General features: G+C 41.8%; 1 protein-coding gene across 3 annotated transcripts in view; it reads right to left on the bottom strand.

Moving 5' to 3' along the window:
- PLEKHM3 (pleckstrin homology domain containing M3) overlaps positions 1–27332 on the bottom strand; it is a 169210-nt gene that overhangs the window by 49660 nt on the left and 92218 nt on the right. For 2 of the 3 annotated variants that reach the window (XM_033112230.1, XM_033112231.1), the window contains exon 6: positions 25031–25094. In XM_033112230.1, the coding sequence (XP_032968121.1) occupies positions 25031–25094 (64 nt within the window). Of the gene's footprint in view, positions 1–23179; positions 23411–25030; positions 25095–27332 lie in introns of those variants that run through there. The other variant, XM_033112232.1, reaches the window with a different exon arrangement.

Raw genomic sequence — 27332 nt, 5'->3', positions numbered from 1 at the left:
AGCAGTGAAAACAAAACAAAACAAAACTTCTTTACATATTGAGTACACAGCATTTTGGTGGTGAGCATTTGTAGGGTGTACAGAACAACTATAGGCCAGGGAAATAGTCCTGGAATGAAGCAGCTGACAGCCATCTGAGTTAGCAATCAACTAACATGAGTGCAAGAGATTAATCTTATTATGTAATGGTTAAAGTTAACTGACTTGGTAAAAACGGCAAAGAACTTAGATAAAATAAGAACCATAAAAAAGCTGGAAAAAGATGCAAATATCCTCAACAAAATACTAGCAAACTGAATCCAGCAATATATAAAAAAATTATGCACTATGACCAATTGGGATTTATCCCAGGAATGCAAGGTTGGTTTAACATCTGAAAATCAAACAATGTAATAGACCACATTAATAGAATAAGAGACAGAAACTACATGATCATCTCAATAGATGCAGAAAAAGCGTCTGACAAAATCCAACACCTTTGTGATAAAAACACTCAAACTAGGGAAAAAAGGTAACTTCTTCAACCTGATATAGGCTATCTATGAAAAACTCAGATAACATCATCCTTAATGGTGAAAGATTAAATGTTTCCCCCTGTAAGGTCAGGAATAGACTAGATGTCTGTTCTCACCACATCTATTCAACATTGTACTGGAGGTTCTAGTCAGGGCAATTGGTGGGGGGATGGGGGGGAGGGGGGAGGGGGAGAAAGAAAAAAGAAAGAAAGAAAGAAAAAAACACTCCAGATTGGAAAGGGAGAAGTAAAACCATCTCTACTTTCAGATGACAAGATTTGGTGTATAGAAAAGCTGGAAACATTTTGCTGACGTGAAAGGGAAAAAAATGTTTAAATATATCTTTGAACAAGACTTTGTAACTATATCCTTGTATGTTGCTTGTACTCTTGGAAAGTCTGAGTAACTAACACTATCCAGTTCAGAATTATGGAAACACTTATTAGTAATCCTGTTGCAAATATGCTAAAAAAAAGGTAGTGTTACTGTCAAAGCATCTAATAAATTCCTCATTTTCAACTTAAAGGAAGGGGATTATATGTATTTTTATTAATAGAAAATCAGTTTCCATTCTCCTTTCTACTAAATACGATGTTTCATACTATTTGAGTACATATTGAAAATATGTTTGAAGAGTCTCAGTGAGTAGGATGCCAAATAATTAGCCTGCCTGGTATCCACATATTTCAGTCTGGCTCTGCTTTCTGCAGGTACTCTGGGTCATGGCTACTCCCCCAAAAAACAAAGAAGGCATTAATCCGATAGGCCTGTCCCAGGTCCCCTTGTACTGAATCATGAAAGACTCCATGTGGACGTGGGGCTTAGAGTCAGACTAGAAAGAAGCCATGGTCATTATTAAAACTGAGACCACTGGGGTCGATGAGGATGAGAACCTGTATGTCTCCCTACAGAGATCCTTTAAAGCACAAGGAAAGCCATGTAAGGGATAAGGCTACTCAGATGTCTTAGAGTTAGTAAAATAAAAGCTCCAGGCAAGCCAGTCTTATCACTGAGTCTACAGAGTGACCCAGGTGCTTGGGAATGTCTTGGTCTGCGAGCTGTCTAATTAGTTTCTACTGTCTTCCTCGGACCGGTGACTATGGCAGCAGTCCTGTTGCTTTGGGTTTGCTGGCCTTGAACTTGCCAGACCTTCTGTAGCCAACTCAGACATATCCTGACAAACCACCTTAAATCTTGCTAGAGTTTGAACTTTGCTTCTCGTTTGTGCTTTGGCCCTACGGTTAATCCTTCCAAGTCTAGTTTCCTTGACATCATACATTTTGGGCCTCCCGCTCTCCCTTTTATAAATCTTTCTGTATCTCCAAATGGCCTCGTTCTAGACCAACTCTGAAATCTCATGTAAAATAATGTGTTCATCAAAGCAATGAAGAACAGGAAAATAATGACCTTTAAAAAATGTTCTTAAATATGTCCAAGATTTTTAGCTTCTCTGTTCTCCTAAGTCCCAGTAACAACAGCAGCAACAGAAAAGAAAAAAAAAAAAAAGACTAAGTATTTCTAAATTGTGCTCTGAACTCTCCATTTTGGATGTGAAAAAGAAATAAACATATCTTAGCAAGTGTAAGTATATATATTCCAATGGACGGGTTGCTCACAGTAACTAGTTATTTCAGCAATACCTCATCTTTTAAAAATTATTTTGTTAATAATTAGCATTGCAGCCCTGATAGAAAAACTATAAACCGAGAGAATAGACATAGGAGAATTTCACAAGCAGGAGCTCTTTAATAATTTCCCTGAAGAAAATGCTTGAATGCACTTTAGAAAGAAAGCCTGGCGTGATTCCATATCACCCTTCCTGAAGTACTCAGGGCTGCTAGGCAACTGTGCAGCATCACACCATGAACCGAGAGCGGCTGAGCAACGGCACCCACATTTCATGTTTTCTAGATCAGTACAACTTCTAAAAAGTTTACAGTTTTTAACTTTGCCAAGTTAAGGACATTAAAAACAAAACCTAGTGAGGACACTAAAAACAAAACCTATCATCTGTCATCATCGTTTCCCAAGAAAGGAAGATGTGAACGCCCAAAAAGTGGAAAACAGTATGCTTTTTGGAAAAAAATATTTTACACTGAATATATGTGGTGTTGAAAATTCACCACATTATTATTATTTTTCTCCCTTCTGTATGACCTGGTGAATACTCCATCCCAGAAGAGCCCTCAACCCATGGAGGGAAGTTGGGAGTGTTTGTGATATGAGAACAAAGGACCTTATTGTTTGCCAAACCATTGCTTTAAAATGAATTTCAAAAGAGAAGAATCAGGACAGTGTTTCCCAAACTTTAATCATGGGAAAACACTTTCACAAACGTCATAACTGCATTCCACCTGTGTTATTATTTACTTAATTTAAATTAAGTCATTTGTTTACTTAAATAAATTTATTTAAAAATGAAAGTATTATATGAATACCATAAATGGAGAGCCAGTATCTCTTGCCATAAAAATTAAGATAACCCAACTGCTGGAAGGCTCTAAGCCTGCACCTAACTCTTCATTGAAAAGGAAGATTAACATGGTTCATGTCATACCAACACCAGAACAAAATTTTCTGTTTGATTTAACCTGAAGGACCGAAAGAGAACTGAAGGGGTACCTTTCTCATTTTATGTCATTTAATGTCATTTAATGCCATGACCATGTACTGCCTAAGAGCATGTCTTGTACAAACTAATAATATCATCTTGTGGACAGTCATGGATTCAGAGGTGTCCTCGCGTAGTATAATAATTAAGAGCAGGGGCAGCCGGTTAGCTCAGTGGGTTAGAGCACAGTGCTCTTAGCAACAAGGTTGCCGGTTTGATCCCCACATGGGCCACTGTGAGCTGCACCCTCCACAACTAGATTGAAACAACTACTTGACTTGGAGTTGATGGGTCCTAGAAAAACACACTTAAATAAATAAAAGTTTAAAAATAAATAGAGCACCTTAAAAAAATAGTAATTAAGAGCATTCGCTAAATCAGCCTTCCTGAGTTCAAATTCTGATTTTCCCAGGTATGAAGTGGTGACCTTTAGCAAGTAATTTACCTTCTCTGCCTAAGGTTTCATCTACGAATTGGGGAATAACAATAATACCCACTTCACAGGTTGGTTGTGAGGATCAACTGAATAGCTAGATGTAAAGCTTTTAGCACTGTAAGCGACACATTAAGAGCTCAAATATGATAGTTACCCTTATTATCCCACACTTTGAGGAACACCAAAAAGTCTAGGCTTATGTTAGACTATACCAGGCATATGGTAATAGAGTCATACATTTCTGGAAGGAACATATAGCAAGGGGATAATGAAAATTCCTTTGCTAATTTGAGTTAAAATGAATAACTGAGTACATGTGCATCTAAGGCAACTTATTGTTCATTTGGTTTAAGTTTCCTGCCATGCCCCATTTTCTTGGTCAAGAGCAAGTCTGAATGATTCATTTTTGCTTTTAAGACATAGTACACAGTGTGTTTCATACAAAAAGGTCACACCATAGAGAACGGCTTCAGGATCTTAACTGCAAGTCACTTAACTGCAAGGCCATCCAAATACATTAGGCTTTTAATTATGCAATCAATGTTCCCTCTGTTTAGAGTAAACAATAGAATTAACGTCAGATTTAACCCTCAGAATGGCTACACACGTTATGATTTAGTTCATATTATGAAACACAGTGAGGAAGGACTTACTCATCACTAAATCATCAAATAAATAAGCTAACATCAAAAAGCAGTAGTTCTAGGGGGCTCCTGAGATGGATTAGTTGGTCCTGAACAAGAAAGACATATTAACATATCCTAAGCTGTTGCCTTTCATATGTCTCATCCCTTTTGTCCCTGGAACTATATTTAGTACAGAGAGAACAACAGCGTTGCCAGGGCAGACGAGTAGAAAGAGAGGGTATTAATTTAGTAGATCGTGGTCAAGGTTAGGGCAGGAGATAGTGGACAAGAACAGTTAATTTATTAAACTACAAGATAAGGTCATATTGGAAACTTAAAGCAACGTCTAGACCCTATATAGGGCCCACCTTGATGGTGGCCTCACTCAGAAGGATCTTGATTTTAAGAATATCTGTCTTCTTCGGTCCCTGTCTATTCACTGTACGACAGCTTCTTCCATCTCTGTAACATGCTTCCTGGTAATAATATCTTTATTGCCTTCCCTTCCTCACCACTCAACTTTGGTTGTTTCTTCCTCTAGCATCCCAGGTTGAGCATTTCACCGTGCTCTTTTTGCTGTGATGATCCCCCATTTGTAACTTGCCTCTCTTTTCTCTACAGACCTCTTCATTGCTAGGCTTCTTCCGATTAGGCCAAGTTATCGTCTTCATTTGCTTTGCTCTTTCAGGCAGGTCTCTCAACTTTTCTATTGAATTCTGCATCAAACATTAACTATTCTTTCTTAAAAATGTTACCTATCTTTGCCTACTTCTCTTCTTCCTCCCACACTGTCAAGGACATTTAAAAAAAATTCCTTTACTCTTATTATGTCTATAAGCAATAGAATGTTCCAGATCCTGGAACTGGAATTAGGTCACATTTCTAATTTTTCTTTGCCCCTTTTCCCTAGGATGTACTTCTTTTAGAAGGCTTAGCTTGAGTACTTTAGAGACCAAAAAGAGCAGAATAAGGTCAGATGCAATGCAGTAAAAACTCCTGTCCCCTTCCTTTACCGAACTCGCATCTGGTCTGGGTCTGTAATCAAAAAGAATGCCCGGGGTTGGCGCTCAATAAATCTTAACTACTGGCAGTGGCTCTAGCTTTTAGTGAGCTCTACACCCTACCTACAAATGGCCTCTATGTTCTGGGGTAAATTAACTCTTCTGGATCTGTCTGATTACTTTATAATGATCTGAATGGGTCATTTATGAAACTATAACAGTGTCCTAGAAATGTCACTTTACCACCCAAATAAGGAGCAAAATCTTCACAGACATCCGTGGGGAGTCTGCAGTATGCTGGGCACTGGTCCAGGTGCTGGGGCTATGGGTGAACCACTCAGACAAGGCCCGCTTTCCTGGAGCAGTGATTTCCTGAGAGTGTTTAAGGGCCAAGGAAAATGATGGCAGTCACACTGGTCAAGGAAACTGGTTAAAACCATCCTATTGAGGAGGAGGGGACCACTTCGTTGGTGGACGGGTCACTATGTTAACCAATGTTCCACCTCCCTGAACTAGGATGCACATTTAAGAGGGGGCAAGAGGTTTAAAAAAAAAAAATCCTAACCCAACCCAAAAGATAATGGGAATCATCTGTCCTGCTTCATGTGCTAACCTATAATTTATGGAAGGATGGGAAGGAGAAAGTCCCTGAGGAGGCCTCGCCAAGTTCTGTGGTGAAAATTCAACTGCACTCCAAGCTCAGACTGGAAGAGGTGGGGGTGGAGAGAAGCAAGAAGCCGCTGGAAAAATAACACTCCTTGAGGCAGCCAGCTCCCTCTCTTCTGCCGTCTCTAATGTCATTCCTGGGCCAAAATGCCTTCCTCCCTTCCTCCTGCCACCCCCCAGCCCTTCCCCATTCATAGGTTACTACGTTTTCCTCTCTGTTTTGCATGCATTTTGTAAGAATCCCAAACTGGCTACAGCACTCGTAACTCCTGTCCCAAGGTCATGTGAGCAGTATAAATTATAGGACACCCTAGGAAGCAGGTAGTTCAATCAGGTGAAAATGTGTTTAAAAAAATAAAACGGACTTACCAGGAATTTTCAAAATGATGGAAAGGAGATGATTACCTTAAATACATGACCGTGTATAACATATATATGCATCTATTTGTGCACACTTACATATAAAGTAATTTACTACGAAGAACATACTAGAAGACCAGATAATAGAAAAGGCCCTCATTCTTAAATGCAATGTCACTTAGCATTATCAGCACACCCAACTGATTTTTGAGTTTTAGCTCTATAGTGTATATAAAAAAGACATATTGTCTTTTTCGCTTCTTCAGTTGGGCTATTGTCACTTAGCTTTATAATACGGCTTTTAGAGGGTATGGTTACTAGTATGTTAACTACTATTTTCAGTGTATTTTTTAATTGCCAGTATTGGTGATTTTTGCTGAGCCACTTGCAAAAGCATTTTTATTACACATTTTAATAACTTGCTTAACATACTTCAATGGGATTTCAATATACCGGAATTTCAATATACCGGATGCCAACAAAAATGTACACACTTTAAGAGATGTTATCTATGTATTACTTTTCGAAGTTGAATTGAATGACGTAGCAATGTGTACTATGATGTTCGCTCAAAAGATGGCATTAATCAAATGAATGCTAGCATCATTCATTGTATTACAATTTTAATACAGTTTTTTCTTTTATTAAAATGTGTGTACTTTTTTTGGGCACTCTCTGTATATTTTATTAGTTTCCTTCTTAGTCACATAAGGTAAATTATTATCCATGTCAGGGATGGAGAAATTGAGGCCATCTAAACTAGAAAAGATTGGTAGTAGTGGTAGAAGTAGGATATGAAATAAATGCCTCATTGTCCAGGCAGGGAATCCCCTTTGCAACGTATCGTATCAGAGTTTCCAGTGTCGGTTAAGGTGCTCTTGCTTTTCGTGGACAGCTTTAACTGCAGTCAGAACAAAAAAATATAGAGGAGGAAAGCACCTGTGGTCCTTGGGTACATGATAAAGACTCATTACAGTGTCATAAAGCAGCCAAACCTGTTAATATGACGGTCAGGGACTTTCAACAACAGCACTGACACAGCACTCACTATGGGACAGGTATTCTTCTACGCACTTTATCTATGTGTCACGTAGCCTCACAGCCTTGTGAGGTAGGTAATTTATCCCTGTTTCCAATGATAAGGAAACTGAGGCATAACAAGTTTAAGTAACTTGCTCAGGTTGTAAGAGATGTGGCTAAGAGGCAAAGCTAGGCTGTCTGGCTCTAGATGCTATGCCCTCAACCAGTATGCTAAACTGCCTAAACATGCCGCAGCTAAACAACAGACTACAGTTATTTAAAGGTTTACTGGAAAGTCAGGACCAAACAGTCCTAAGGCAGAAACTAAAGATAAATGTCAGCGAAGTCCTCAGTTCGCAAGTGCTCACTTACGTAGTAACGGCTTGAATTAATGTACAGCCCCTTTGGAGTTCATTCTCATCCCTGTCTTCATCTCCCTGGAACTGATATGTTCATTTACCTCAGACTTATGGGGCACCTGCTGTTGCCCAGGCCTGTTCTTAGTGGTGGGACCAGGGAGCATAAGATAAGATACAGGCTTGCATTCAAGGTGGAATCTTTCACTTATGGATTATTTTTAAAGGCTCTTGGGAGCAGGCTTATGAACCAAGTGACTCAGGTGACGTTTCATGTTGGGAAATGTGTAACACAGTCTTGGCAAGAATCATAAAATGGTCCCCTTTCTGCTCTTAGCCTGGGAACTAAGGACACCCTGCTAGGAGGACTTTGCAGCACACTGCCCACCTAGCACGTGAGTCTTGTTTTACACACACTTCGAATTCAAGGAATCACGGTGTGTAGTACCTACCACTTCACAAATACTTAAAAGACTGTAAAATATAGCCCGTAAGTCAAAGAGTGCTGGTCCTTTCCTGAGGTGCTCGTAGTCGTTTTTTAAGAGGACTGTGTTTTTTTTTTTATCGTAAATATACATAGTATTTACCATTTTAACCATTTTTAGGCACATCTCATAATCACCTTTGTTTACACTTCATTGATTCCTTTGCTAAATACTAGAGCTTCTCCTCCACTTGGAACCGTTTCATGGGTAATGAAATCGTAATTCATACAATTAGCTGGATTTCCTAACTAGCATGGCTGGCCATATTAGCATCTCCGAAAGCCCAGCTTTTCTCCTAACTTGAGGTGCCTTGGGTCCTGCGGTGCCTCTTCTCTCCCCACCTTTGATGGATTCAGAAGCTACTCAGAGCTCTGAAGTTTCTTTGCCTCCCTCCTCCTAAGCAGCTGAATCAACTTCTCTCTCCACCCCTTTCATTATCCCATTCCATCCACCCCACTGCCATCAGTGGGGTGGAGACTCATAGTTTATAAGTGCTGAAGAAAACCCCAGAAGCAAGAAACTAGAATAACTTGCTCCTGCTAACAAAACAAACCAGAAAACACAGTAGGGGCCAAGACCTCACAGTAGCAGAGTTCCAAATCCTTCCTTATCCCAAGGAGACAGACTGCCTGCCTCTCTATTCTAAGCTCAGGCAGTGTGGCTTAAGCAAACTCACAGAAGGAATTCAAGCCTCCAGATCCATTTTCAGCTTTCCCCAGATCCCCATGTGTCTTTTTATCCTTACTCCATCTTGCCTGGCCAAATGTGAAAGCCTGTGTAAAGACCATTCCATGTCTCCCTCTGAAAGGACTTGAATGTCCTTATGAACTGACTCCTGGCTGAAAATTCTGGACCCGTGGAGACAGAGAAAGTAGCAGCCAGCTGGAAAACAAAAAAAGAGTTATCTCTACGTTAAATTAAACTCAGATCTGCTTAATATGTTGGCCAACTTACGCCACAACTATGTTGGCCCTTTCTACCACCCCAAAGTCTTCTGTGGCCAAAATGTACCACTGTGCTGCTGTCTGACACTGTGTGCCAACGAGCCTCTGTGCCAAAGCCAAGTAACACCCTTCCTTCTTCGGGTTTTGGGGTAGCAGGGGGGGACTGCTAATTCCTCTTGTGACCACTGACTAAGAGCTGAGTGGCCAACAATTTGGTAAATTATATACACACCTAAAATGTCAGCTGCATCAGAGATTTTTGCTCTCTAGCCTTCCAGTAGCTGAAGGGAACCTTTAGCTGCAGGCAGTGCTAGAAGAGTTGGGTTTTCTAACCACATTCCGTGGGAGGGATGCTAGCAGAACTCCAGGCATGCAGGATCCCGAGCAGCCAAGAATTATCTTTGATAAGTGCATATGCCGATGATTCAAACCAATGGGAAAGGATGGGAATGAAACATAGTCACAGTTATGAACACACACGTGCACATATATGCATGTGCGCATGCACACACACACACGAGAGAGACAGAGAGACAGAGAGACAGAGACAGAGAGAGAGAGGCTCTACCGCAAAGGTCCTTTTGGAATCAGACTAGTTATAAATACATAAACACACACAGCCCCAGCTATGAATATAGAATGTGCTAACTCTGAACTTTGGAAAAACACAACGAAAACCAAATTCATAGTAACGTAAATCCATATGTAATTAGCCTGCTTTCCCTTTGGGACTACAAATTAATATATTCTCTGGTAACGTAGTTCTTTGTTCGAGAATTATTCTGTTTTTGACGACTACCAGTCACTGGGTTGGCCAGAGTGGGACTGTTTTAACCACCGTGGCAGTGGTTAAAACTGACCTGTGAAGATTTTAGGGGCTCTGGCCTCCGCGAGGGGACCTGGGCAGGAAACTGAGCCCGATCACATTTATACTGAGTCTCCTGGGCGCTGGGGTGTTTGGCATGTGTGGTGCTGGCACTCTGGGGTTAGTGATGGGTGCATGTACCTAGGTCTGTTCCCCACTTTCCCCTGTAATGCCCTCCTGCCACGCAGTGCAAAGACTTGGTGGACCTTCAGCAATGGCAGGACTCGGCCTCGCTGGCCGGTCCATCTTGGTACCAGTTTGGCTCTGGAAACAGAGAGCATTGGTGCTTGAAGCAGGCATCATGACGCAGTGGTTCAGTGTGTGTTCATGCAGGAGGGAGTCCTTCGACTGCTGGGGAAAGTGTGCTGCTGGTTGGGTTCGTGATCCTTGATGTTTTAAGTCTGACACATTTCATACGAAACTGAAGAAACAAAAAGCGTGTGTGCTAGAGCTAGAACAGGACAGCTTGGGTTTAAATCCCAGCGCCTGCACGTTAGCCAGGCGACTCTGGGCAAGCTCCTCTCATTTGTAAACGGTGGATAATAATACTATCTATCTCGGGGCGCTGTCATGAGGATTAAATGAGGTAACCCGTGTCAGTTTGGAGCAGGGTCTAGCCTAAAGATAGGCACTCAATAATAACAGTAACTGACATTTTGGAGGCTTATAATAAAAAGTAAATTATGGTTAATCTAATTATTTAGTGCAACTGTTTCACTTTCCAAAGATTTTAAGCATCAGAGAGGTTGTGAATTTGGTAAAGGATAAACTGTTGTCACCCTGGGTCATGTGGATTTCTAAATGTCCCTCTCGTCTCCTTGACTAAGGGATAGGAAACGACAGGAAAATGTGCAGGCCCCTTGTCTTCTGGGAGACTGCGCCTTCACTCAGGGATGAAGCAAGCAGACTGAGAACCTGGCCCCTTCTAGCTCCTTCTGCCTGTCAGAGGATCAGTCCCTGCACCGAGCAGGCAGTGGGCAGAGAAAGGAGAAAAACGTGAAACACAAATCGGTAGTTTTATTACCTGCGATTCTCTAGACTACTTTCTCTCTGCACCCTTGACCTCTGTTCCAGTCAAGAATCCATTCACAATCCCCTTACCCTGATTTCCTTTTTTCTTCAGCTCTAAACCTTCCCTTACTTGCAATGCCCCATCCTTTTATTGTCCCTTAGACACACGTGAGCTGCGATGGGCTTTCTGCTGTTAGTCCAATACAAACACAAACGCGTAGCTCACCAGATAACTTGATTGATGTAGCAAACCCACTAGGTGGCATATCATCTTCTGCATATTTTTACTGGCCAACTTGGGTGCGCTGGGCATTATTCTAACTGTCAGTGGATTGCATGGTATTAAGAAAACCATTTATCTGTCTTTAAGGAATACGTGAAATCAAAATTTTTGACTTGTTTATACAAGCTGTCCTTCATATTTGTAAAAATGCTTAAAACTGAAAAATCAAAACACCAGTTGACCTCTGGCAAATGGAAATCTTGATACTCATTATGCAGAACTGGAGGGGCTGAGATCTGTCTGCTTCTAGGCCCAGGTACCTTGCTGTATCCACCACCTGGCTGCTTTATGCAAACCCCAGAAAGTAGATACAGGTAGAATGATTTCCACAATCTAACTACTTCTCAATGGAACGAGAGTCCTAAAGCTGGAAGGGGCTATAAAAATTGCTGAATTCAACCTTTCACCTCACAAATGAGGAAACTTAGGACCCAAAAAGTGAAGTGAGGAAGGCGGGTTCTATCCAAATATGCCTGTGACTCTCCTCTTGGGAACAGATACAAAGCCAAAGCCTGGGGAAGGAAAGTAGTCCAAAGTTGGATGTACTGTATAAAATTGTCATTTAAAGATGCGATACTTGTATATCTTGAACACAGGTTAACAAGGTTGAGAATAATCCCTATGAGGGTTAAGTTAAAATCCATTAAAAAAAAGAAAAAGAACTCTGCTTTTATAGAGCCCTGAGAAGCGACAGGAATGGGGATATTTTCAGAATAAGCTGTTTCCACTCCTAAGGCTTAATGGAATACATGCATTCAGGCAGACGCGTGGAATTTAAACACAATTCAACAGCAGTTTATTCTAAGAGTAAAGGCTGTTCAATCCAAGCTTCCTTCCACCTCAGCGTTAAAGGGAGCTAGAAAGCCAATTACACTCTCAGCAGGGCCTCTCCCCTACTGTAAGGGAGAATGCACTGCAAATTCTATGTGTGCTTTACAAGCCAGTAAAACTATAATTGCAGGTGGGAAGGAACATGGGTTCGCTTTGTTTCTGCCCACATTTCAGTCTGGTAAGCCCCTACCTTCTATAGCTGCAGAAAGAGTGTGAACTCAATATATTTTGTTTAAGCACAAAAATATGTATTCTATGATTATAGAGAAAATATTTTTTGTTAAAATGGAAACCGTCTCTGTGCATAACCCACCCAAAGGGCATGCATTCTTTAAAGACACAGGTGCTGAAGATGTCTTCCTTTTTGGGGGAGCCAAAAACCCACCTTCTGAGGCCTTCCGAGTCTGAAGGCCTCTCAGCCCAGACCAAAGCAAGGTGGTGAGGCTCAGAAGGCAACACCTGACTGCTCTAGCATAGCTCTAGGGAGCTCTGGTTGCCTGGGGGTGAGGGGAGGGGTTGGGGGAGGGTTCTCCAGGTACAATTCCCCTGCGGCCACTGGGGAGGGCTGGTCTAGACCACCCTGGAGGCAGGAGGAAGCTTTCCCTACGAAGGTACTGCTCCATGTGGTGACTGCATGGATCCTGCTGCTACAGCAGGATCCTGGGGCCTAGACATCCCTGCCGAATCTGACGGGCAAAAGTGGGGTGTAGCAAACATTACTTCTCTGGTCATGAGTCTGGTGTGCACAGAGTCTTGGTGATGCTGAAGAAAGCTACAGGGAGCCATTTAGGAAAGGTCTACGTTTCATAGGAACACTAACACCAGAACTTGGAACACTAGGAAAGCTCGTATCTCCTCAGCCCTAGGTGACAAGCAGAGTTCTAAGTGCTGTGCACATATTAACTCCTCAAGCCTCACAAAAACCGCTTGGGGAAGGTACTATTATTCCCCACTTCAGAGATGAAGTGCTTCTTGAAGGAAAAGTGACTTGCCCAAGGTCACCTAGTGAGTCTGGCATGAGCTAGCATTTGAGTGTGGGCAGCCAGGCTCCAGGGCTCCAGTGCACAACCTCTAGACCATCCAGCCCCTCTGCGATGCCCAAGGTCGGGTATCATTCCCTCTTTGGAGACCTTTGCTCCAGGCAGAAACTTCATCCTACGTTGGCCTCACACTGGCCTGCTGGTCTCCTGACAGCCATCTTAATTTTCATTTCTATTTAATTTTCTACCTCAAAAAGCAGTGCCAGGGAGAGGGAATCTGGTGATACCTTTTAAATATGATTTATTAACTGACAGCTCAAGGAAATGGAGGGTGTCCTTGCTGCCACCTGACCTTTGTCTTCGGCCTTCCCAGTGTTTGCATTGCTACTCTGACCTTGCAAAGTGACCTGGAATAGCTTGCTTGTTTCCTTGTGTGTGTCCACTTTCAGAGCCCAGCTGTCAGCCTGTGTAAGTCTGTCAATTAGTATCTCAAGGGTTTGGCATGGGGTCTGCAGCCTTTGGAGGAGCACAGTCTAACACTAACCTCCAAATTCCTTCTCGTAATTGAGCATTCATTAGTTTGACGGAACAAAAGCAGGCATTCTCTATTATAAAGCAGAGGTCAAAACCAGTGGCTGTGTTTTGTTTGGCCTGCAGAGTGTTTAAATATTGAGAAATTTCACATAAAAATACGGATTTCCGACTTCTCTTAGAAAATGGGAAGGGATGACAACTCTGGGGACACTGAGTAACTGCTGTCCCCTTCAGAGGGGTCGTTCTCTGGCTTCTTGTCACAACCGGAAGTCTCACCTTGGCCCTGCTTTGGGCACGGTGCCACTTGTCTGGCCTCTTCAGGAATCTGAGTCAACTAAACCCTGTTCTAACGCCATCCTGCCCTCCTTTAAATCCGAAAGGGATTGGTGAGACTGCATCTCCCATTGTGCCTGGCATACCAGTACCTTTCCTACTGTCCCCGGAACCTGACACAGTGAGTGGTACATAACAGACGTGTGTCGCTTTCTTCTTCTATAATGGATAAATGAATGACTAGCTCTCAGGAAGAAAGTGAATTTGAGTGACAAGAAACCTGTCCAACAGCTACAGAAGTCCAGGCTTATTAATGCTTCAGCAGCTTTCTGAATGACTGGTGCTGCTCCCTATACCTTCTCTTGATTTGTTGGGCTATGAAGATGTTCCTTGCTGTCACAAATGATTTTAAATCTTGTTTAACCTTCCAGGAGCAAATGTGTTGATGGTTTAATAGGATTTAGCCAGAAATTAACACAAAAACACAAACAATAACATGAAGAGCGGCCCCACTCAGTCTTCTAAGTTTTCCTCAGAAAGACGGGGGCGCTACTGTTGAAAAGCAGCAAGTCCCAGATGTAGTGGAATTGCAGGCCCCTGGTACATCCAGCCAACGGTTCTCTAGCTAAGACACACACGTGCTAATGCTGGACTGTGAGGCTGCCATGCTTGCTGGTTCCATTTCTGGAGCATCATGGAGTGAATGAACTTGGTGAAAGTGCTAGAAACCTCCTCAGCCCTCAACACCTGACCAGACAAAGCCTTCTTGTGCTTCCTCTGGCTGCCCGAGGACCACCTGAAAATGTGGTAGAAGGGCTGACGTGAGGCATCCTGGGTAAAATCCCAGCGGGCATCGCTAGATTGAGCAGAATCATGGATAACCTCTACTCTACGTTCTTGGCGCACAGGCAGAGCATGGGAGTTTGACTACAGTCAGTGCCAAGAAACACTTGTTCTTTTCTGAGACAATGAGCCCTCTCTACTTCAGGATCACTGTGGCTCTGGGCACATAGTGTGTGCTTGATAAATACTTGCTAAAGGAATAAATGAACAGGGAGAAAACAGCCAGCCAGGGGTTTGGTGTTAGAGAATCGGGTTCATGTTTCAGGTGCACAGGTGGGATGGAAAGATTATAAACTCGCCCCTCTTTGCAGCTCTAGGCTGGAGACACTTTCATAGACTCTCATGACAGACTTTCATTTCTGAGGAAAGTGAAGTGATCCCAACATACTCATTCTGTGAAGGTGTGTTGAGATAATTTACAAAGTAATCCTGAAGCATGCAGACAGAATGCTCTTCAGAAATGTCCAGGTCAGTAATCAAAATGTTCTCCTGCTTTTCTCCACGACAGAAACACTGCAGATCAGGTTATTGAGGGCTCTGACGCTGCCAAGACCGGGAGGACCTCTTCCCATTCCTCTGCTTGGCTCGCATCCGTAGGTCCTCACATCTCAATGCAGATGCACAGTTTTTAGGAAGCCTTCCCTGAGAGCTGAGTTACTGGGGGTTCTGCTTACTATTGCTGCAAAACAAATTCCTCCAAAACCTAGCGGTGTAAGAGAATCATTTTATTATACTTAGATTCTGTAGGTCAGAAGTTCTGTAGGCAGCACACAGTAGAGATGGCTCGTCTCTGCTGCGTGATATCTGGAGCCTCTCCTGCAGCCTCCTAGAAAGCTGGGGGTGGGAACCATTTGGGGGTATCTTCACTCACTTGTCAGGTGATTGTTAATGACTGTCAGCCAGGACTCAGCAAAGCTGTCAGGCCTTTCCATGGGGTCTCTCTTTGTGGGCTAGTTGGGGTTCCCTCCCAACATGGTGGCTGGTCAACAAGTATGAGTGTGCCCGGAGAGCACCAGGTTGAAGATGTATCATCTATTATGGCACAGCTTAGTAAGTCACATAACATCACTTCTGTGGCCACAGGCCCACCCAAATTCAGGGAAAGGGAACATAGATGCCACCTCTCAATGGGAGGAATGTCAAGGTCATAGTGTAAGAGGGGCAGGTGGGATGAAAGATACTGCTGCGGTCGTCTTTGCAAAATATAATCTGCCACACTTGGTTAGATGTTTCCCAAGTACCCTGGGTTCCGCTTCACTGACATAAAAAAATGCTTGTCTGCCTCTTTCATTAGACTGTGAGCTCTGGGAGGGAAGGGACTGTGACTTATTTAGCTTTGTGCCCTCTGTTTCCAGCACATTGCCTGGCACACAGGGGGCATCCGACACATTTGTTGAGTTGAACTGAATAAAAAGGAAGAAGCAGAAGGGCTCCTGGGGCCCCCTTTCATGCTGGCTGTTGGTGGCATAAGGGAAGTTTGACCAGGGCAAAAGAGGACAGGTGAAGAAAAGTGCCTATGTGCCTTTCTGGGGCCAAGGCTACTCCCTGTGAGTGTATCATGCAAGAGGGGAGCATTTGCTTCTCTAGGCCTCTTAGGCTGTACACAGGCAATACCTACAAGAATCATGACCGATTTCCTATTTCTCTCTTCTTGAGCTTTTTGAAACTAATTTTTCCCCTTTATATCTCTGTGCTATAAGCATGGCAAGTATGAGATTACCCAAGAGCCTGCCTGTTTTTTATACTCATACACTCTCTCGTATAGTACAGCAAACAGAACACTGGATAAGGACTCGGAAAACCTTGGCTTCAGTCATAGCTCTGTCACTCAGTAGATGCTGTGTAGCTTTGGCAAGCCAGCTAATTTTTGTAAGGCTCGTTTTTCTTGCCTATAAAGGGGGTATTACAAAGGCAGACCTGCCTATCTTACAAAGTTGTTGTGGGAATCCTTTTTAAAGGGTAAAGCAAAATACAAATACAAAATGCTATTATTAAAGGGTACAGTGGTTTTACAATTTTCTTCCCATAAAGGTGGGCCTGACTTAGCGATTGATTTCAAATGAATAGAATGTGATAGAAGTGAGGCTATCTGACTTCCAAGGCAAGGTCCTAAGAAGGATAGCTTCGCCTGGCTTCCATTCCCCAGATCACTTACATGCCAGCCACCATGTCGTGAGGACACGTAAGGAGCCTGTGGGGAGGCCCGCGTGGGGAGGCCCGGCCTCCCCCCAATGACCAGCACCAGCCAAACTGCCAGCTGTGGGAGAAGCCCACCTCGGCAGTCAGAGGCTTCTTCAGAGGACTACAGTCCTGACCAGCCTCTGGACTGTGGCTCCTCACACTCCACAGCCAAACAGCCCAATTAAACAGACCCTGAATTCCTGACTCACGGAAACTGTGGGAGACAATGAAGGTTGACTTGGGTTTTAAGTGAGTAAGTTTTGGGGTGATTTGGTATACAGTAATAGGTAACAACCGTGTTTCCCCGAAGATAAGACCGGGTCTTATATTAATTTTTGCTCCAAAAGACGCATTAGAGCTTATGTTTAGAGGATGTCATCCTGAAAAATCAGGCTCGGGCTTATTTTCCGGTTAGGGCTTATTGTGGGGAAAACATGGTAATACTAACCAATCGATGGTGTGGCAGGCATTTCTGTTTCTCTGACGCTGTGATAGGTTTTTTTTTAAATTTATTGGGGTGACAATTGTTAGTAAAATTACATAGATTTCAGGTGTACAATTCTGTATTACATCATCTATAAATCCCATTGAGTGTTCACCACCCAGAGTCAGTTCTCCTTCCATCACCATATATTGGATCCCCCTTTACCCTCATCTCCCACCCCATAACCCCTTTATCCTCTGGTTACCACTAAACTACTGTCTGTGGCTATGAGTTTTTGTTTCTCATTTGTTTGTCTTGTTCTTTTGTTGTTTTTGGTTTATATACCACCTATCAGTGAAATCATATGGTTCTCTGCTTTTTCTGTCTGACTTATTTCGCTTAGCATTATAATCTCAAGATCCATCCATGTTGTCACAAATGTTCCTATATCATCTTTTCGTACCGCCGAATAGTATTCCATTGTGTATGTATACCACAACTTCTTTATCCATTCATCTATCGAAGGACATTTTGGTTGTTTCCATGTCTTGGCCACTGTAAACAAAGCTGCAATGAACATTGGAGCACACTTGTCTTTATGGATAAATGTTTTCAGATTTTTGAGGTAGATATCCAGGAGAGGGATTGCTGGGTCATATGGTAATTCTGTTCGTAATTTTTTGAGGAACCTCCACACTGCCTTCCATAACGGCTGCACCAGTCTGCATTCCCACGAACAGTGTATGAGGGTTCCTTTTTCTCCACAGCCTCTCCAACACTTGTTACTATTTGTCTTGTTGATGGATAGGTTAGTTTTGACTCAAATCCTTTCTTACCTGCTGCTAGTGACTAATCATGTTTCTGTGTGACGTGCAAGGTGTGGGGCCAGGAAGCGGAGAGTCCAATTCCACCACTGGTTGGATCTGGAGGGTTAGATACCAAAGTAGAAGAGGGGGCCAGGAAACGGGACCCCCAGGAAATTGACTTCAGCACTGACTAAACACCACTCAATTCTGTTGCTGCCTCCTCATCTAGTACCATGCTGTTTATACGTGAGGGGCTCAGGTTTGGCTTCTGGAGTCCTTATCTCAGCTGAGCTCTTTCTTACCCGGCAGAAAAGGTTCTCTATCCAACACGCAACAACACACGGTTATCTTTCTGACCTAGTTTCCCCAAACGAGCCGTAACTCTGCCGGGAGCCAGCCACATTTTCTGCCCCAGCCCCTGAATACAAAGTTTTCTCTGGGCAAAGACTGAACCAGCTGGTATAAAGAACAATCTGTATCACCACCTTGTTAATCACCTGCTGTAACTCACTCAACTAATTGGCCCCATCACCAAAAAACCAAAAAAAAAAAAAAAAAAACAAAACCAAAACTCACAAACCCCAGAAGTTGTGATCAGCAGGGCTCCCGAGACCGAAGGCCTCTGGGCGCAGTCAGAAGGCTGGGGCTCCCGGCCTGGCCCTTAGCAGTGGTTGTCACTCATCCCTCTCCCTCCGCCCATGATCTGAAATACCCCGGGAGACTGAACAGGAGGCATGAATTGTGCAGCACCTCCTCACAATACACCTGCTTTCCTGAGAGAGAGTGGCTTTCCATTTGCTCTGCGGCCAACCTACCAGTCCTTCACAGAGTAACATTCAATCCCTTCCCTTCCCCCCTGGAAGATTGCCAAGGGAAACACACACACACACACACACACACACACACACACACACACTTGCACTTTTTAAAGATCCACTTATTTCAAAGGCATAGTTTTTTCCACAGATATCTTACGGTCCTCTTTCCTAACTCCGTCATTGGTTGGAACAACCCTGGCTGACGTAGTTAACGGAGGTTTTAGTGATGTTTCAATGGAGGCCTCACTGCCGTCTCGCTCCAGGTTATGCTAAGGGGTGTTTGAAGGCAGTGCCGGCAGCAGTGGACACAGAACAACACAGGCAGGCTGTCACGCTTTGTTTTTCTGCTTGTTAAATCCAAATGCTCCTAATTAGTTATCCTGCCTGCTAACGCCTGGGTAGACAATGGCGTGGGGATCAGGGGTGCTGAGAGGCTATGAATACAAGTTCCTGGGGCTCCTGAGGCTTGGGGACTGATGAGTTGGTTGTGGGGATGGAGCCATCGTGTTCCCGTGGGCTGTGAATTCAAAGATGTCAGCCCCTGTGTGAAAAGGGTCATCACCTGTTACTCGTCCGGTGAAAGGGCCACTGCACTGGGTGCACACTTAGGCTCGGCCTTTGTCTGCTGGCTCTGAATAGGGCCCACAGAGAATAACATTCTCTGAGTTTGTGTTTGCTTGGTGGGGCAGGACTATGCAAAATCACTTGCATAACTTCCTCGGAGAATTCAGTAAAGTATGTCATTAAAAAGTGGCCTTGAAATGCCTTAAACATTGTCTTTTGGTGATCATACTCGCTAGCTAGAAAACACGAGAAAATCTTCAAGGTAGGACCACCATTTGCATGACTTCTTCAGAGGCCAATTTTGACAAATGTTTAGGTCACACAGATGACAATTCCTAAGCTCCATGGGTAAGGAGGACTGGCGAAAAAGGTAACTGAAAAGTTAGCTAGCTGTTCAGGAATGGTTAGTGTTCAGAAAGTGCAACATTGAACAACTCACTGTTATTCTGACATATAAAGAGCAGAAACTTTTATTCGGTTTTAGAATTCTGTGTTTTGTAATTTTATAGATCAGTATTTCTAATATTTTGTTTAAGGGCTAACAGTAAAGTAGTTAGTTTGGTTTTCTTTTAGTTTGGTTTAGTGAGTTTAGGATAGATAGTGTATGTATGTATTCATCCATCCATCATCATTATTAATTCATCAAAAGTATAAGCCCAGCTGCTTAGCAGAAGTGTTGATTGTGTTAGCGTAAAACAAACAGTGCAGACCGACCTAGGCAACTTGAGAAAGGTAGTGTGCATTTGATTCACTCCTCTCTCTCTTCACGGCTCTTAAGTGCTATGAGTCCTCCTCTCTGGCATCCTTCCCATCCTTCACATCTCTTTCGTAAGTATTCCAAATTCCAGACTTTTCCACCCTTTTTTTCATCATTCAACCTTATCAGTTGAAATCTCTCTCCCCTTGAGTATCATGCTATGTTTTCAGCTTATTAATAATAAGACACATGCATTTGTGCCAAAATAATAATTTGTTCTTTTCAGATAATATATTTCGTATTAACTAGAATCGAAATTGCCTTAACCTGAAGGTACAGCCTAGTTTGGAAATTTAAGGCCTAGGGAAGGTGAACAATGGGGAAATCGGTTTGTCAGATTGTCCCACAAGAAGAGCGTGTGTGTTGAGGGGTGAGGTGGTGGGCGGTGGAGGGAATGGGTGGGGAGGGGCTACTCTAACCGGCTGCCTCACCCCTGGGATCATCCAGTATCCTTTCTCATGAATCACATACAAACACGATCATTCAGTGCTTAACTTACATATGCCCCAAAGGTGAGTAACACCAGAAGAGTTAGTCATTAATATACATTTTAGGTTTTTGTCACAAGAGCACAGGTAGCCAAAATTTAGAAGTTAAATCTGACCTTTCCTTTCAGCAAGTAGAAGGAACTTTAGAAGAATTCTCCTATCACTTACACAGTCCGAGGAATGACATATTAAACCAGGGTTCTGATTGGCTCCTTATGACCAACTACAATCTCTTGAACATTAACTTACATATACTAATGTATTCTACTGGTAAAATGTGGAACTTTCTTATCAGCATTAAAACAGCCAGGGAGACGTGAGTAAGGAGATGGTTTGTCACATACTGCACGGGGAAAGGAGAGAGGGAATGCGCTGAGAGTTATGGTACTCTTCCTGCTGTCCCTTTGGAGCTTCTCTTTTGATTGTATTTCCATCTTAAAGCTTTTCCATGGATTGTGATAATGCTGGATAGACTGAAAATAACAAAACACAAATTCTATTCTATTTCCCCTTCTCGAAGTATCAAACCAGGAAAAAGCTCTCAAAAAGAGTACCTCAGTTTCCCCATTCCAAACATGTACCAATACTTGTCCATTCGTTCACGTGTGTTTAGTCATTGCCTGCCAATCCTTTATAAGCAATCACTCTATCAGTTCCAAAAAAATCCACTGTGCATTCTCACCTTCTGAAAGAAAGCTTCTGTTTATTATATAAGATTTTATTTTCTGTTAGATTCACATTCAAAGAGCACAGATTTAATAGGTTTTTCCAGCATTATTTACTTTGCTGAACAGAAATTCATCTGAAATTCAAGACTTAAGAAATGCATAATTCAAGCTTCAAGGATTGGAAAGCCTCTGTCCCCACCCTCTGCTGCCTTCCTTGGCCCCGCTACTAGGCCAGGAAGAGTACTTGGCTCTTATCTTACATGTTACAATGTTGACACTGATTACAGTCGGGCAATGACTTTGTCGTTCGACTACTAGCTTCATGACGTGCTAGTCAGACCCAGTGAGCACCTTAATCACTGGTGAAACAGACAATTCGGGACTTGGTGCCAGCATAGGCTACAACTTTTGCCAATAACTGGCCCTTACTGGCCAGTGGGCAGATGACCACAGCTCCGAGAACTAGAGGGCACTCCCTTGGCTAAGCAATGTCAGTCTGCACTATTTATTTCCTCACAGTTGTCCAAGTGTATCATTGTAAGGGAGTATGAGTGCAAAGAGGCCGGTAAACTCAAGTAATGAGAAGAGGGGAAAAACCTGTCTTGAATGTAACATCAAAAGCATTGAGGTATTTTGAAATCTTCAGCCAAAGTTTTGAATTGAGTCTATCTGCTAAAACTTTAGGGATTGTGACTTATAAAAATGAAAACAGAGAGGTAAAGAAGGTTGTAAATATTTTGGTATCAGAATTTTTTTGGCATCTTTATTTTAGGTATTAGTGTTTTGTGTACTATATTATTTAAAAATTATGTATACTTAAATTATAAATCTACCTTTACAATGTCTGTTAAATTCTTACCTTTTTTCTTTTTGGTCAGGTAGAGTCTTAGATATCTACATTTTGTTTTATAAATAAAAGCTAATGGGGAACAAAAATCAAATTCACTTGAGAAATTTGTAGAAAGGAATCTATGCCTTTAAGGATATTTATTATCATTACTGAGATCTATAACTCTTCATGTTACTTGCTTTCGTTTGTCTTCTCCCTGCAAAATTATAAACTGACATACAGTTTTCTAGTTATTATTTTGTTTTGAAAGATCTGCTTTTATAGAGCATTTTATTTTAGGAGTGAGGAGAAGACTGAAATGGGAAAATAACTTACTCTACGACTCCTGAAGCTAACATAAAACAGGATGACAAAGCAGCCAGACAGAGGCCACAATGGCACAGGACACCATGGGGCTGGCCGTTGGGTCGGTTAGGTTGGGTTGCCTGCTCCCAGCGACACGCTCAGTCACAAAGCAATAGTATTTTCTTTTCTTCTGTGTTCCCTTTCCTTACATACTCATTTGCAAAAACCATTCCGATCCAGAAAACATGCCTGAAATTTACTCAAAAACCAAGGGATGGTGGCACAGAGGTGCCCTTCAGGACTGATAGCCTAGATACAGACAGATCAAAAGCTAAATCCAATTTCACCCACTTCAGGCAGAAAAGGTAATTGAATTAAACTTCCTCTAAATATGATAAGTTTGGGGATCTTAAAGCCAGGCACAAAGAACCAGTTAGGGTAAATGGATGCAGGGAACTCGAGCTGCCCCACCCACAGGGAGTTTCATGAGCCGCTGCTTTGCCTCTGTCCCTTTCTTACTGAGGCTGAAAAATGATTAAGCTGCTTATGGCGCTCTGGGGGCTAATGATTTAGCCCACCAAGATTTAAGTAAGCTGCTTGGCATGTGTGGTTTGGTTATTACAAGGGAAAGAACAGAAAACGAAAGAGGGAAAAAAAAAAAAAGACACCAGGGTATAAGAAAACTTTAAAAAGCAGGTTTTATTATGGCAAATGGACACACTACTTTGACACTCTAAAATGAATATGGAATTACTCAGATTCTTTCTCTTCATCTGGTATCAAAACTCATTTCTGAAAAGTTTCCTCAAAGAGGACTCACTTTGGAGCGCACCCATTCTGTTTTAAACCACCTACGAGAAATACGTTGGTGCCTTTAAACATCTCAGTGATAGAGTCTGGGTCCTCAGACACTGTGGTCAGGTAGAGTCCTAGAAAATACATAAATGCATAATGGGTATTTTCATCGATGCTTCTTCCCCTTGAACACCACCGGGCAATTTCCACCGGAGCCAGCAGATCGCTGCTGCTGGGTTAAGTGGTAACGGGCAGGCAGGACTGAAGGAATGGAGGGAGCTGACATGCGCAGAGAGGTTTAAACCTGATGCACGAGTGGAAATAAAAACCCTCATCTTCTCTCAGACCTCTTCCACTAAATGCTCTAAAACTATGCTTACTATTTAAAACAAATTTCCTACCTTTGGGGACAAAGAACACAAAAGTCTTCAGTTTAAATGACTTTTTAAGATTGTTTTTTAAAGTCTTGAAAATGACTGAAGGATTTGAACACAGTTTTTAAGTTGAACCTCATTTCTTCTGAGCAAACCAACCAGAGAGGAAAACAACAACAAACAAAAGAATAGAATCACAGCAGTTTGAGATGTTCTGAAAATTGTCACAATTATTTTTTTTTAATTGACTCCTGAAAGAATCAATAGATAATGCTTTCATTTCATGTCTTAAAGCTTCTTAGGGAATGATTTGTTGATTTAAATGATTAACCAAAGCTTAACATATTGAAAACTTCGGGTTGAACAGACAAAATATTGCTTTTCTTCCTGGCTGCTAACCTGTCAATCATTAAAAAGACATATACTCATTAAAATATAAAAGCATGATTTTGATTCTTATGTGTTCTGTTATGTTTTATTAAAATTTAAAGTCATCCAACTGTTTGGCTTGAGCACAAAGAGTTTAATATATTCACTGCCTTTTATATATTTTTATCGTACAATTTTTTTTACTGAGATATAATTCACATACCATAAAATTCACTCTTTTAAAGTACACAATTCAGTGGTTTTAGTATATTCACAAAGTTGTGCAACCGCCACCACTGTTTAATTCCAGAACATTTTCATCAGCCCCAAAGCAAACCCTGGACAGTCACTCTTCATTCCCCTGTTCTCCCCAGACCCGGCAAACACTCATCTATGTTTTCTATCTCTATGGATTTGCCTGTTTGGGACATTTCATTAAATGGATGAATCATATGTATTCTTTTGTCTGTATGTTTTAGCATTATGTTTTCAAGGTGCATTCATGTTGTAGCATGCATCCGTACTTCACTCCTTTTTATGGCCAAATAATATTCTACTGTGTGGCTACAACATTCTGTTTATTCAACAGCTGATGAAAATTTGGGTTGTTTTCACTCTTTGGCTATTACGAATATTCATGGGAAGGTTTAAAGTAGACATATGTTTTCAATTCTTTGGTATATATGTAGGAGTGAAACTGCTGGGTCATATAGTAACTGTTTAATTCTTTGAGGGGCTGCCAAGCTGCTTTCCAAAGTGGCTGTACCCCTTTACATTCCCACCAGCAATGTATGAGCTCGTTTCTCTACAGCCTTGCCAACATTTGTTATTGTCCTGGAATATCTTTTCATACTGTTTCTTTTTCCCTGTTCTGAATAGAAATCAATTGACTATGAGGACTTGTAAAGAAAACTACCCTAATGATGGCAGAATTTGGTGCCACGGCAATAACCAACAAATATACTTCCCCAGCGAGGAAACAAATATGAAATGGCCCCTCTGAGTGCTTACCTGCTGTAGATCAGCGAGGGAATACAGGTGGATCTGTTGAAAGAGGTATTCTCTGGGGAAAACTCTGGAAACAAGGACAGAAACACAAATGAATCGTGGTGCTGCCACAAAACACACTTTTTCTGATAAGTTTCAAAGTCTTATATTCAAGATCTCTTTCCTCTGCCTTCTCCCCTTTTCAACTATACTCCTTCCCATACCCTGTGAGAAACCTGTAATAATACCTTTTTCCAGATCTTTTCTCTTCTTAACACGGATACCAAGATGGAAGTTTGATCTTGGATTTCAAATGTAATCTGAGATGCTCCAGATACCATGTAGTGGTCCAGGCCCGAGGGCCAGAACCTCAGGTTTCTTGTACCATCTGTGTCCCTAACAAGCTGTGTCATCCCAGGCAAGTCGCAAAACCCATCTGGCTTCAGTTTCTTCACTGTTGGATGAAAGTGACTGAATTCCATGTTTCTAAATATCTTTCCAGTTCTACTATTCTGTCTAAATTAACAGATTTTTGAGTTGAGAAAATCAATTGGAGTGGCAACCTGTGTCTTTTGTCTAGAGGTTCCGATTTCATTACTAGGGACAGTAGCGCTGAATATCACATCAAAACTATCGTCTTACGTGTATAGTGATGGTAAGCTTCGGAACCTAGGTACAAATTGGAATAATGGAACAAAATATTTCCAACTGCGACTCCCTGACGAAGTCCAGTATTTCTGGCTACTGTCAATTCATAGCAGCTGGATAAATGACAGTGAATGAACTTAAAAATCAATAGATTATGGATAAGCAGGCAGGTACCAAAGTGTAGATGGTTAGAAAACACACACACCCAAACAAAAACAAGACTCATGATGTTAGCATTTTCTCTTTGTCTTACATGGTACTATGCAATTTTCTTGTGTTCAAAATGAAAGAAACCACCCACTTATCCAATTAACGTCCACGGCTGTCCACTACGGGCCGAGCACTGTGCCAGCACTAGGAAGACAGTTATGACAAGACAGCCCTAGGATCTGAGTTCAGGAAGCACAAAGTCAAGTGAGAGGCTGACCATTCCAATACAATGTGGTAACTGAAAAGAGGAGTGAAGCACGAGGTATTTATTTTTGGGATGGTCTAACACGATGGATCCCAACCCCAGCTGTCTATTAGAATCAAGTGGAGAGCTTTTAGAAAATCACAGGGCAAAAGCATGAGAAGAACCCAGAAATCAGAGTTTAAACACTGATTAAAACTCTCCTGGTAATTAGTGCAGCCAAAGTTTGCAACCACTGGCGTAAAACCCAGCTCACTGGGCAGTTCATTCCTTAGTCTTGCAGTTAAGCATTGACTTGACAAATCCTAGAGATTAAGTCATTCATCCTCCCTGTACCCAGCTTCTCCTAATGTTAGCATCTTATAAAACCATGGTACATTGGTTAAAACTAAGAAATGGACTATTATCTAAAATTATAGACTTTATTCCGATTTCACCAATTATTTCATTAATGTCCTCTTTCTGTTCAAGGATCCAATCCAGAACACAACATTGCATTTACAGATTTTTTAAAAATACAGTAGTCCCACCTGAAACTAATATAAAATAATATTGAATGTCAACTATAATTATAGTCACGGGATGTAAAGTACAGCATAGGGCACACAGTCAATGGTATTATAATAGCTATGTACAGTGTCAGATGGGTAGTAGATTTGGTGGGGTTATCACCTGGTGAGGGGTGTAAATGTCTAATCATTATTAGACATGTACACCTGAAACTAATAAAAAATACAGATGGGGGAAAGACTAAACCAGCTTGAAAACAAAAATAAAAAACATACTTAGTTTCCTAGAAAACAGATTCAAGTCAAATAAATAAATATAAAGTTCACTTAAAAAAAAAATAAGTAGTCCCTCTTTATCTGTAGCTTTGCTTCCTAGGGTTTAAATTACCCGTGGTCGGAAATATTACATGGAACAGTCTAGAAATAACTCATAAATCTTAAATTGCACACCGTTCTAAGTAGTGTGATGAAATCTCATGCCATCCTGCTCCATCTTGCCCAGGATCTGAATCACCCCCTTTTCCAGTGGATCCACACTGTATTCGCTACCCATCCCTTAGTCACTTAGTAGCCGTCTTGGTTATCAGATCGACTGTTGCGGTATTGCAGTACTTGTGTTCAAGTAACCCTTATTTTATTATTACAATTGTTCTAGTCTATTATTGTTGTTAATCTCTCACTGTGCCTAATTTATAAATTAAACTTTATCATAAGTATGTATGTATACCACAAAAACATAATATATATAGGGTTTACA

This window comes from Rhinolophus ferrumequinum, chromosome 8 (assembly GCF_004115265.2).
Source record: "Rhinolophus ferrumequinum isolate MPI-CBG mRhiFer1 chromosome 8, mRhiFer1_v1.p, whole genome shotgun sequence".
In the NCBI taxonomy this organism is placed as follows: Eukaryota; Metazoa; Chordata; class Mammalia; order Chiroptera; family Rhinolophidae; genus Rhinolophus; species Rhinolophus ferrumequinum.
Note: the sequence above shows the minus strand (reverse complement) of the source record. Positions and strands in the feature narration are given on the sequence as shown.